Source organism: Cucurbita moschata, unplaced genomic scaffold (assembly GCF_002738365.1).
Source record: "Cucurbita moschata cultivar Rifu unplaced genomic scaffold, Cmos_1.0 Cmo_Scf00004, whole genome shotgun sequence".
Classification (NCBI taxonomy): Eukaryota; Viridiplantae; Streptophyta; class Magnoliopsida; order Cucurbitales; family Cucurbitaceae; genus Cucurbita; species Cucurbita moschata.
In genome coordinates this window covers 5,020,011-5,031,196 of record NW_019268520.1, presented here as the reverse complement: position 1 = coordinate 5,031,196, position 11,186 = coordinate 5,020,011, and the positions used below count along the sequence as shown (strand labels likewise).

Genomic DNA, 11,186 nt, shown 5'->3' with positions numbered 1-11,186 from the left:
GGGGGGGGGGGGGGGGGGGGGGGGGAGAACTTTTGTTCAAAGGAGGAGAATAATCTCCAAAAAAAAAAAAACAAAACAAACAAACAAAAAAGGAGAAAAGTCAAGAGGTATATAAGGAAAGATATTATAATATATATTAGTGATAGGAGATATTCATAACAGTATCATTGTGTTAAATATTGATGTCAATCATTGATAGACTGGGATTGAAACCTATTATCGATTAACTGATATCAATATCATTGAGTTATATAATGACTTCTTTTTTTTTTTTTTTTTTTGCATCAATTTGAAATCATGGAAGCCTGTTCTACTGTTGTTACTAGTGGAATGATAAATTTCTATCTATTGCTTCTTCTTCTGCACTCAATGATATCAGTCTATTAGTGATTTTCGTCAACATTTAACATAATGATACTGACATGAGCCTATCAATAATAGATCGATATCAAAGAGGAATATCAGTGTATCAATGATAGATTTTGATATTTAACTAATGGTATTGACATCATTCTATCAACAGTTGCTTTCAATATTAGTCTATGAATGATAGACCATTATCAAAAAGGAATATGCTACCAAATGGACTAGTTGGATAACTCAAGTTCATGAGCAGAGTAGAACAGTCATATAGATTCATTGAATACAAAATCAGAAAATGATCCAGATATTGAATTAATCAGAGAATTAACAATGAAAATGATTTGTTCTATATACAACGAGTATTCTCTTTTCAACTTGCAGTGTGATTTGTGAGTCTTCTTGCAGGGATATAAAGGATTAAGCTAGTGCATTGACAATAGGGAAGAAACTAGGATGAGATGAAAGGGGAATCCTAAGGATTGATAACTGGAATTTCAATAGGAGTTGTGATAGATGATCTTCCGGCAATTTTGGCTCTCTTTTTCTTTAGGAAGATTATTGAACTTGAGAGAATTAGATCTGGGAGGAAATAGATTGAAGGACTTGGACGAGGAATGTTTTATCAACTTGAAAATCTGGTGGTGTTAGACATATAAAAAAACTTGCTCAAAGTTTTTCTCGCAGAAGAAACATCACAAAATCACAGAGAAACATCAATTTAAAATTTGGAATTTTGATGGAAAACAAAAATAACACAGATTACAAACCTTTGAGATGACTCAAATCTTCGTTTCCTCATGAGATTGAACCTAGAATCAACGTTCAGCTACAATTTTTGTTATCTCCGTTCCAAATGTTCGTTTCCGAACGTAGATACTGCAACGACCCCGAAATAATCTTCCTCTGATTGCTGGAACAACAAATGTGCTTGGATATTTAGCCCTAATTGAAGTCCAGGTGAAGTCGAAGAGAATGAAAACGAAGCACGAAGCCAAGGAATTCTATCGGGGATGAAAAGATCGAAAACGAAGAGGAAGCCAAGAAGGGGAAGGAGAGTCGTAACGACGAAGGAAGAATAACGCGCGCGCAAATAAAGTTTTTCAGAAATGGAAATTAAAATAATTAAACAATTATTTTTAATTATTTTAAAAAAATTATACATATTGCATTAATAATTAATTTTTTTAAAATTTTAAATATCAAACATTTACCACCGTCATAATATTGCTTACAAACGTTAAATATTCTTAAAAATAGTATTTGAGATAGATTATAGCCTATTTTAAGATGGGTCAGATTGACCCGACAAAAAAAAATATATATTAAATCAACTCAAATTTTTTATTTTTAAGATTAATTTTAATTTTTTTTTACCTGTACCAAATTATATATATATTGTTTTATTTTAGTAGATATATTACCCAATAATTACCGTAAGTAGATGAATATTCACCTAAATAAAATTATTAACTAAAATTAGTTTTATTATTAGGTGTTTGCTAATATTGATTTTTTTCAATATAAAATTACTCATAAACTTTTAAAATTTAATATATAACATTTACAAATTAAAAAGAAAATTATATATATATATATATATATATAAATCCTCTGTTTTCACCATCTTATCTTTCATTTCCCTCGCCTTTCTTTTACTCGCATCGTTCACCATCGTTACTCTTTTCTCGAACCTTCTTTCACAGAGCCTCGCACTACAGACGCTGCCACTCGCCTTCGTTCTTGCTTCTGCCCAATCAATTCTTCATCCTCTGATCACGGTAATAGTTTCATCTACTTGTTCTAATCGCTGTTCTTTTTTTTTTTTTTTTTTTCTTGTTTTGCCAATCCTCTGGGTTGCAGACGGAAGTTGTGATAAGATGATTGAATTGAATGCGCTTGAAAACCGTATCGTTGTTCTGGATTTCATTGTCTATTGGAGATTGAATTTTTGGTACTTGGTTGTGCCGCCATTGTCTGTTGATGATCTAACTTTGGAAATGGGATATATACATTTGACTTTTATGTCAGTTTTTCTTTGTCTGATTTAGTGATTTAGTTAATTTCTCTAGATATTGATAACTTTCAGATGGATTTGAGAGATAATAGTGAAAGATGTGTTCTGACAGTGGACGCAGATGCGGGAGAGGAAGGGATAGAGGGAGGATCATTCGAGAGTCCGGCGGGAACAGAATTGATTGAAGGTGATGGAGATATCATCCTTGAGCCTTATGAGGGCATGGAATTTGAGTCTGAAGATGCTGCCAAGATTTTCTATGATAAGTATGCCCGTCAAGTGGGATTTGTTATGCGTGTTATGTCTTGTCGTCGTTCTGAAAAAGATGGGAGGATACTTGCCCGAAGACTTGGATGCAACAAAGAAGGTTATTGTGTCAGCATCCGAGGTAAATTTGGGGCAGTTCGGAAGCCACGGCCAAGCACACGAGAAGGCTGTAAGGCAATGATTCATGTCAAATATGATAAGTTTGGGAAATGGGTGATTACTAAATTTGTAAAGGAACACAATCATCCTCTTGTGGTTTCTCCTCGTGAAGCTCGGCAGACCATGGTGCGTGTTTCTTCTCTTCCCCTACTTTTATCTTCTATCCAACATCATATATTACAATAAGACTGTCATTTGCTAGTATGCTTTCTAGTGAGGCCTAAGAATTAATAGGCTAGAATCTGCGAAGATGTTATGGAATTTGCAACAATTGGAACATGTTTTGTGGAAACATATTTTGGCTCGTTGAAACCCGGGTTTCTTTAAACAAAGCAAGCTATTTGATGGATCGTTTAGTGAATCAATTTTGTTTTTTAGAGAGATGGAATTGAAAAGATCTTTTCCTCCTATATTATGCCTTGGAAAACCACCTTTCTGATTGAATGTGGATGTGGATAAGTGGAGGACAGGATGGTTTTTGGTTGTGCATCCGTGCAGTTATGACTGGGCTCAGTGTTTTGTTGGGTTTGCTTTATATGCTCATGGTATTTGCACCATCTAGAATTATTCTGTTTTTGATATTGAAGCCATTGTTTCTTATCTAGAAAAGATAGGCAATTTGTGTATGTAGTTGAGTGTGGTATATCTTAACGTCTCAGATCGATGTTAGGAGAAATTATTTGGAGAGCCCGCCACAATATGACAAATAGTTTTGAATGGTTGGTTGTATGAGAGAGAAATTGCTAAAGAAGTAGCGATTTTTCGTGAGAGATAGGAAGACTAGTGGTTCCAGAACTTGATCAATTTTTTAGCATTAAGGATTCTTTATCATTTATAATGTTTACATTAGTTGCAATATAATTAATGGTTTGTTAAAAAAGAAAAACAAAGATGAAGTTTATATGAAGTTTATCCAAAAATTAAATGTCACCTGGCACATCAAAACTGCTATTTTCTCATTTTCCACTATTCATTATGTTACACTAAATTTCAATTTTAGCAACTCTCACTCCCCAAGCCCACCGCTAGCAGATATTGTCCTCCTTGGGTTTTCCCTCAAGGTTTTTAAAACGTGTCTGCTAGGGAGAGGTTTCCACACCCTTATAAGGAATGCTTCGTTTTCCTCCCCAACCGATGTGGGATCTTACAATCTACCCCCTTCGGAGTCCAGTGTCCTCGCTGACACTCGTTATCTTTTCTAATCGATGTAGGGTGTAATCATGATTTCAGTCAGTTGTGTTAGGAAGAAACCTGCCCTTTTAACTGACTAAAATGATATATCATTTACTTAGTTTAGCCAGCTATTGAGAACAGAAAGTCCACTTGGGCTAGGCTGCTTGGGTTTCGCAAAGCAAACGTTATATAGGTAATACTTGCTGACTTGTATGGATGAATTAAGGGGGAAAAATCCTGAAAGGAAGCAGAACTCATGCAGGCTAATTGCTTATAAGTAATCAATATTTACTCAATATGGCTCTATGGCCCTTGGCTTCTAGCAACACGATGTCTCCAAACAATTTATGTGACATGCCTGGCTAATTTTTGTTATGAAATTCTTTAGGATGACGTGTCTTTCTTGCTTCTATATCATGGAACAGATTACAATGGCAGAATCTCCTTGACCCTGCCATCCCTCCTGAGCCACCTTCTTCGCCATTTTCGAACTTCCTACATCTCATCTCTGTATCCTCTTTTGTTCCAGCAATTTGGGGTACAGTAACCAGATAGCTATAAACCCAGAACATGGTAACCAGATGACAAATCAATAGAACTATCACTCAGAGTTTACCGGTGACAAAACCCCATTAGTGATGGCTAGGAAAAGTAAAAACTTTTCTTGTTTACTAAATCGAGCTTCCCAGGCATGTCCGTCCCTTCTCAACTATCCCCCCACTCTCTATCACTAGGAAAAGTAAAACATTTTGAGTACATGCTAGAGCTTCCCGGGCATGCCACCCCTTTTCAACCAATAACTCATTCCTTCCAACGCCTTGCCCGTTAGTTTTCTAGCCTTCTTGTTGTATAGGTGAATTGAATTGATCTTTTGTATATCCTAACATGTTTTGGTGCTTTCAGTTATGATGCCTAACGTGATATGGTCTCACCTGATCCAATTATCAATTGAAACAATTGAAATGTTTGGAATTTTCGCTCTAACTAAACGGTTGGAACCATTTGGAACACCCACCTAGCATACTTTGTTACTCATGAATAGTATACTATACTAGTTTATCCCTAGTTCGGGGAACTAGTAAACTTCCAAGAGATTGGGGGCTTTTTAACAAAAGATAACTTGAATTGAGAAGATACTAGAATTATTTGTCTGTTGATAGCTAAATCTTTTTTTTTAGGTGGTTGACATGTATTTATATTTGTTATATCGTGATTAAAAACCATTGATTTTGGACTTCCCTTATAGGATGAAAAGGATAAACAAATACAGGAACTCACTATAGAGCTGCGGAATAAGAAACGGTTATGCTCCACATACCAAGAACAGCTTGCTGCATTTATGAAAATTGTTGAAGAGCATACCGACCAATTATCCAGAAAAGTTCAAAATGTAGTTACCAACCTCAAAGAGTTTGAGTCCATTGAGCAAGAACTATTGCATCCTAGATAGCCTAGCCACTGAGTGAGTATCTGATTGTTGACTTGACTCTTCTCTTTCACTTTTGAGTTTGTTTTTTTTAACTGCATCAAAAGTATTTCTTATGCCATGTTCAACTAGATTCTTATGCAGTGCGGTCGGTGGCCATCGAGATTTTGAGGTTGGCAGTGCACGAAGAAGTACGACAACCCAAAAAGGCATTCTTTGCAATATAACCCGCCCCACTCTAAACTTGGAGCGAGCTACAGAAATGAACATTGCAATATTTCCTCTGTTGTGTATCATAGCAGCACTGGCATGAAGTAGAAGCACTTCCAGATATCTGAGCGGAGAGACTATTTTTTGAATGAAGAGTTAGATTTTATTCACCTCTATAAATGGATTTTATTGATCAACCAACGCAATTTTTCAGAAAATTTGCTGCAATTTCCATTGCTTGTGTATACTTTTGCATCTGATACTACCACTGAACCATCCAAATCCCATCCTGGATGCCCACCATTTGCTATGGTGAGAAAAAGCAAGAATAAAATTGTTCCATTTTGCTTATTTTATTAGGATTTCTCTCATGGTACTTGGGATTTAATATTCTACGAGCATCTTTGGCAACTCATCATGGTAGGATTGGATGGTTATGTTATGAGAATAGTTGAGTTACATGCAAGCTGGTTCGGACACTCGTCAATATTGAAAAACGTTGTATTGTTTGTGATTTTCATGCATAGAGAGATGTTGTATTGTTTGTGACTTTTATGGTAAATTGGAGGAAGTTTTTGTTCACTTGGACACTCACATGAATCCAATCATATATCACAGTATTAAGAAAATATACAGCATAATGCATAACACGTGAATAAGATTTAATTTATTTATTTTTATGTGTAAAACTATTTTAAAACTCCATTTAAATCTAACATAAAAACATTTTCTACTATAAAAAATTTGCTTGTAAAGAGGAAAAAAAAAAAAAATTCAATTGTTCTTCATTTCCCTATTTCGTCTGTTGTGAAAAAAAGGGAGGAAAAAAAAAATTTGTTCATTTTCTTTTATACCAATAAATTAATCGACCGTCGTTGCTCTTGTCTGTGATCTTTCAACCTGTGAGGCAGCAACGACGGCGCGAAGGCATTCAGAATGGCTCTCTCTCCGGACTCTCGACGGAGGTAGTTCGTAAGGCATTTCAAAATCGGAAGCACCGTCTCTTGCATGGATTCCTTCCAATTTTCTACCAATCAAACGCCTGTCGGGGCCTAGCAAGCCTTTAGGGTTCGTAGGAGTTTCGATCCTATCAGACGGTGATCGCGAGCTCGGTCTGATCAATATTGGTGGTGGAGGAAAGAAACTGAAGTTTGTTCTCATCTCGATAAGTGCCTCCAAGTAATAACTCTTCTTCCTCGTGGTTTTTTGGGCTCCTTCCGCGTTTGACACGAGTATGCTCATGTTCTACAAATCCTGAAGTATGTTACTGTATTCTGATGCAAATGCATTTTTATTATGTGGCTGTAATCGAGAACTATACCGAGTTCCTACCTGGCTTTTCAATTTACTCTCTATTTTTCTTTGTTACTAGCAGGAGATTAAGATGAGTCAACCATCAGTGATACTTGCAACTGCTAGCTATGATCACACTATTAGGTTTTGGGAGGCCAAAAGCGGTCGCTGTTACCGAACTATACAATACCCCGATTCTGTTAGTTCATAAATCCTTTGACTGGTTTTTCTCTGTGTTTCTTGGTTATTCTGCATTATGTTTTTCTTTTCTTATGTTAGAAATTTTGGAAGAAACTTTAGTCGGGTTACAAATTTATAAGTAGGAAAGTTATCTCATTCTTCGAACATTATGACATACTTAACTACGATCTTTTTATGTTACTTGAGCCTTTTGAAAAATTGGGCCAAATTCATGTTGAATTCAATGATTTTTGGGGGTGGTAATAGGGGTGTGATTACGGGAAACGTAGTAGCATTTGAAAGACCAGAGTTCAGAAAATTGTTTTGATGTATGCATGATTTTCCTCTGCTTCAAATTATCCACGCCCAATCCTCTATCAACAAGGAGCCATATATGTAAGGAACAGAAATGAGGGAAGAGGACTCATGCCATATCCTTTCGTTTATAAAGTTCTTCTTATATTAATAGTTTATGAGTTTTCTTTAAATATAAGTCATAGCTCACATTGCTTATCTTTAGTTGAGAAAAGATATGAAAGGGCCAAGATGAACTTAACTTTGAGATCCGTATATGTAAGTATATAATGGAAAGGAAGAAATACTTTAGTAGTGGGGCTTAATACTTTGGTAGAGCAGGGTGGTGGTTCTGCCTCTGGTCGTCTTTTCTTAACTAGTTAGAAGTTAGCCTTACCCCCTGGTTTTTTCTCGCAACAGTTAATTGTGGATATTTTCTGCTCCCTCATTTGCCTAATTACCATAAATAATGTGCGCAGCAAGTTAATAGACTGGAGATTACCCCAGACAAAAGATATTTGGCTGCTGCTGGTAATCCTCACATCCGATTGTTTGATCTCAATTCAAATAGCCCTCAACCGGTATGTAACCTGCTCATTTCTTTTTATTATTGAACTTTTTTTTTTCCCTGAATCTCTAGATGGAAGCTGAGTGAAAATAAATCTTCCTTTCATTTTCTAACGAGTTTGTTCTTTCTATTTTTTCCCTCAAATGGCAGATAATGAGTTATGATTCACATACTAATAATGTAATGTCAGTGGGGTTTCAATGTGATGGGAACTGGATGTATTCAGGTTCTGAGGACGGCACAGTAAAAATATGGGACTTGAGGTGAGAAAAGCTTTCAAATTAATGTGTCGTTATTTGATTGTGTATACATGTTTGATGTTGTTAGACTTGCATTCAAGGTATCTGGACTGATTTTGAGAAATGCAGGGCTCCTGGTTGTCAGAGGGAATATGAAAGTCGTGCAGCAGTTAACACTGTTGTTCTACATCCTAATCAGGTAATTTATCACATCTCTACCCCTTTTAGCAGTTTGATGTCATTTTACTTCAAATCCTTTTAGTCCTACTTATGTAATGGAAGTTTGTTTCTCATCACAATAATAATAATTATACTGCATAAGACAATGCACAAGAGCCTCTCCTGAATACAATTTATTTATTTAACTTTTTGGGCATGAGAAGGAATATTAATTGTACAATTTTCATTGAACCAATTTTGTCTTGCTTTTCTCTGAGATTCATACTAAGAAAAACTACTAATGTTGTTGTGTTGCTTTTACATTGCTAACCAAATTTCTGTCATTTGCAGACTGAACTGATATCTGGAGATCAAAATGGGAATATCCGTGTATGGGATTTGACTGCAAATTCATGCAGTTGTGAACTGGTATGGCATTGTGCATTTCATTTTGTGTTTGCCAATGATTTTGAACTAGAAGAAAATAAGGGAGTTTTTTAGCATGATACCTTTAATACTTATGGAGCGTTTTTTTTTTTTTTTTGGGTAAGAATATTTATGGGGAATAACTACAATGTTTCTTCGTAATAATGAGGAAAACAAAGAAATTGAGGCATCAGAATCCTTCAGATCTTTTGGAAGTTCTTTCTGCAGATAAGGAAAACCATCATCTAAAGGATTAGAGGGGAAAAACAACTTATGAAGGAATCAGTTGGGGCGCTTAGAGAAGTTCTGGGTCAATTCTTCATTCTTCTTTGGAGTCCAATCTCGAGTGATTGGGAAAATAAAAAGAAAATGAAGTGAAAAGGATTAGTTTTAGTTAAGATAGTTAAACTATGGAAGGAAATTTTTTAGGTTGTCTGAAGCTTTTGAGATACAAGAGGTTCAAAAATCAAAGATTCGTAAGAGTAGTTCTATGGTAATACTTCTTCTAGGTGTTAGTCTTCAAGTGGTTGATACTGGGTTTTAAGGATGCTAATGTGACGTGTTTCAAGGTGACTTGGTTCTCCTAAGAATTGTGTCTAATAGGCCCATGAAATTTTTGAAATGTCAAATAGGTTAGAACCTCTCATAAAGTGGGGGTCCAAGATCCTATTAAACACAAATTTAAAAGTTTAAAAACCGATTAGGAAAAATTCAAGGATTTATTAAATACATATATGAAAGTTCAGGAATCCATTAGATTCAAACCAAAAGGTTCAAGGACCTTAACTTACAATTTAATCTATTTGTGATCTCTTAAATGGGAGTTCTTACTTACTGCAAAAGCAGAACAAAAATTACCTAATAATCTATTTGTAATCTCCTAAATGAGATTCTTACTTACTGCAAAAAAAGAACAAAAGTTAATGATATGGATTATCATGTATACATCCCCATAGTCTAGTTCGATTCCAGGTGCCAGAAGTGGATACAGCTGTAAGATCTTTGACGGTTATGTGGGATGGAAGCTTGGTAGTTGCAGCAAATAATCACGGCACATGTTATGTTTGGCGCTTATTACGTGGCACCCAGGTTATTCCTAAATGCAAAATGCTAGTTGTTGTTCTGCTGTACAATTGAAATAATGTAGGACCTTGTTCTCTTTCAGACGATGACAAACTTTGAGCCACTTCATAAACTTCAAGCACACAAGGGATACATTCTCAAGTGTCTCCTTTCACCTGAATTCTGTGAACCCCACCGGTATTCCTCAGAACTCTAATACATTCTCTTTTCTTTTATTTCGTACTCGACTATAGATGTTTGATAATTGATCATTGCGGCTTGTTTACTTCTGCAAATTATAACATTCTCATGGCATCACATCTTTTAGATACCTTGCCACTGCATCTTCTGACAGCACTGTCAAAATCTGGAACGTGGACGGTTTCACGTTAGAAAAGACACTTATAGGTATCTACCTCTCATTTATAGTGTTATTTTTGTTAAAGACATGGTTATTTCTATTCAATTATTATTATACTGGGTCTCAATGGAAGTTAGTGAGAAGCAAGTTTAGTGCTTAATTTTGCAATCCCATGTGCCTTTCAGGACACCAACGCTGGGTGTGGGACTGCGTCTTCTCAGTAGATGGTGCATATCTTATAACAGGTGACTGGTTTATGGACTAATCTGAGGGCCACAGTAGGCTTTATTCTCTTTCTAAATAGCTTTGAAAGCATTGATCTCTGTTGACCATTATGCAAAGCATTATGCATTTGGCGCAGTAGGTAAAGGGAGTAAGCATTATATCTATAGATATCATAGATCCAAAATAAAGTAGCTAGTTTCTTAGATATGAATTATCCTACAAACTTTTTAGACCAGGTTTGTTGGCCAGTGATATATATGCAAAAAAAAAAAAAAAAAAAAAAAAAAATAGTTATCAATGGGGCCTAACCCAAAGGAATGCGTGGCAATGCACAGCTTCTACTTATATAAATTTCATATATAGACTAGAAACTAAGAATTATAGATCTATTATAAAGGCATTTGGTCTAAGTGGTATGATTATCGTTTTGATATGATTTAAAATGTGGTTTTTAAACATTGAACCAAGAAGATGAGAATAGAGAATGAAACATATTCTTGGCAGAATAAAGATCGTCTCGAGCCGGACTTCAAAAAGTCATATTACACAATTGTATTCTTTCTAGGAACTTTTCATTGTCTCGAGCCGGACTTCAAAAAGTCAAAACAAATTGTTCAATTGAATTCTTTCTAGGAACTTTTCATTGTCTCGAGCCGGACTTCAAAAAGTCAAAAAGAGCATTATTACACAAATTGTTCAATTGTATTCTTTCTAGGAACTTTTCATTATGTTGTCCGCTGTTGTCACAATCCTTTTAAGGAAGATGC

General features: G+C 35.5%; 2 protein-coding genes across 8 annotated transcripts in view; both read left to right on the top strand.

The window, feature by feature from the left end:
* Nucleotides 1–2,004: 2,004 nt before the first annotated feature.
* On the top strand, nt 2,005–6,194 carry LOC111442478 (protein FAR1-RELATED SEQUENCE 5-like). 4 transcript variants are annotated; one of them, XM_023079931.1, is made up of 4 exons: nt 2,005–2,141; nt 2,490–2,929; nt 5,223–5,438; nt 5,535–6,194. In XM_023079931.1, exons 2-3 carry the CDS (start codon nt 2,600–2,602, stop codon nt 5,424–5,426), a joined length of 534 nt encoding a protein of 177 aa, XP_022935699.1. In that variant the 5' UTR covers nt 2,005–2,141; nt 2,490–2,599; the 3' UTR covers nt 5,427–5,438; nt 5,535–6,194. The 4 variants fall into 4 exon arrangements, with proteins under 4 accessions (XP_022935699.1, XP_022935698.1, XP_022935696.1 ...); XM_023079930.1 differs by having other exon boundaries at nt 2,450–2,929; nt 5,547–6,194; XM_023079928.1 differs by having other exon boundaries at nt 2,450–2,929.
* Nucleotides 6,195–6,454: 260 nt separating this feature from the next.
* LOC111442300 (protein LST8 homolog) overlaps nt 6,455–11,186 on the top strand; it is a 5,939-nt gene continuing 1,207 nt past the window's right edge. The window contains exons 1-10 of one of the 4 annotated variants that reach the window (XM_023079650.1): nt 6,455–6,871; nt 6,988–7,104; nt 7,859–7,953; nt 8,097–8,210; nt 8,316–8,385; nt 8,697–8,774; nt 9,744–9,860; nt 9,937–10,031; nt 10,162–10,241; nt 10,380–10,439. In XM_023079650.1, the coding sequence (XP_022935418.1) occupies nt 6,997–7,104; nt 7,859–7,953; nt 8,097–8,210; nt 8,316–8,385; nt 8,697–8,774; nt 9,744–9,860; nt 9,937–10,031; nt 10,162–10,241; nt 10,380–10,439 (817 nt within the window). In that variant the 5' untranslated portion in view covers nt 6,455–6,871; nt 6,988–6,996. Of the gene's footprint in view, nt 6,872–6,987; nt 7,105–7,858; nt 7,961–8,096; nt 8,211–8,315; nt 8,386–8,696; nt 8,775–9,743; nt 9,861–9,936; nt 10,032–10,161; nt 10,242–10,379; nt 10,440–11,186 lie in introns of all 4 variants that reach the window. The other 3 variants (XM_023079649.1, XM_023079648.1, XM_023079647.1) reach the window with 3 other exon arrangements.

Coding starts and splice junctions, on each gene's coding strand:
- LOC111442478 (XM_023079930.1), top strand. CDS start 2,450: ATGGATTTGAGAGATAATAGTGAAAGATGTGTTCTGACAGTGGACGCA. Junction 2,930..5,222: donor GTGAAGCTCGGCAGACCATG/GTGCGTGTTTCT, acceptor CTTCCCTTATAG/GATGAAAAGGATAAACAAAT.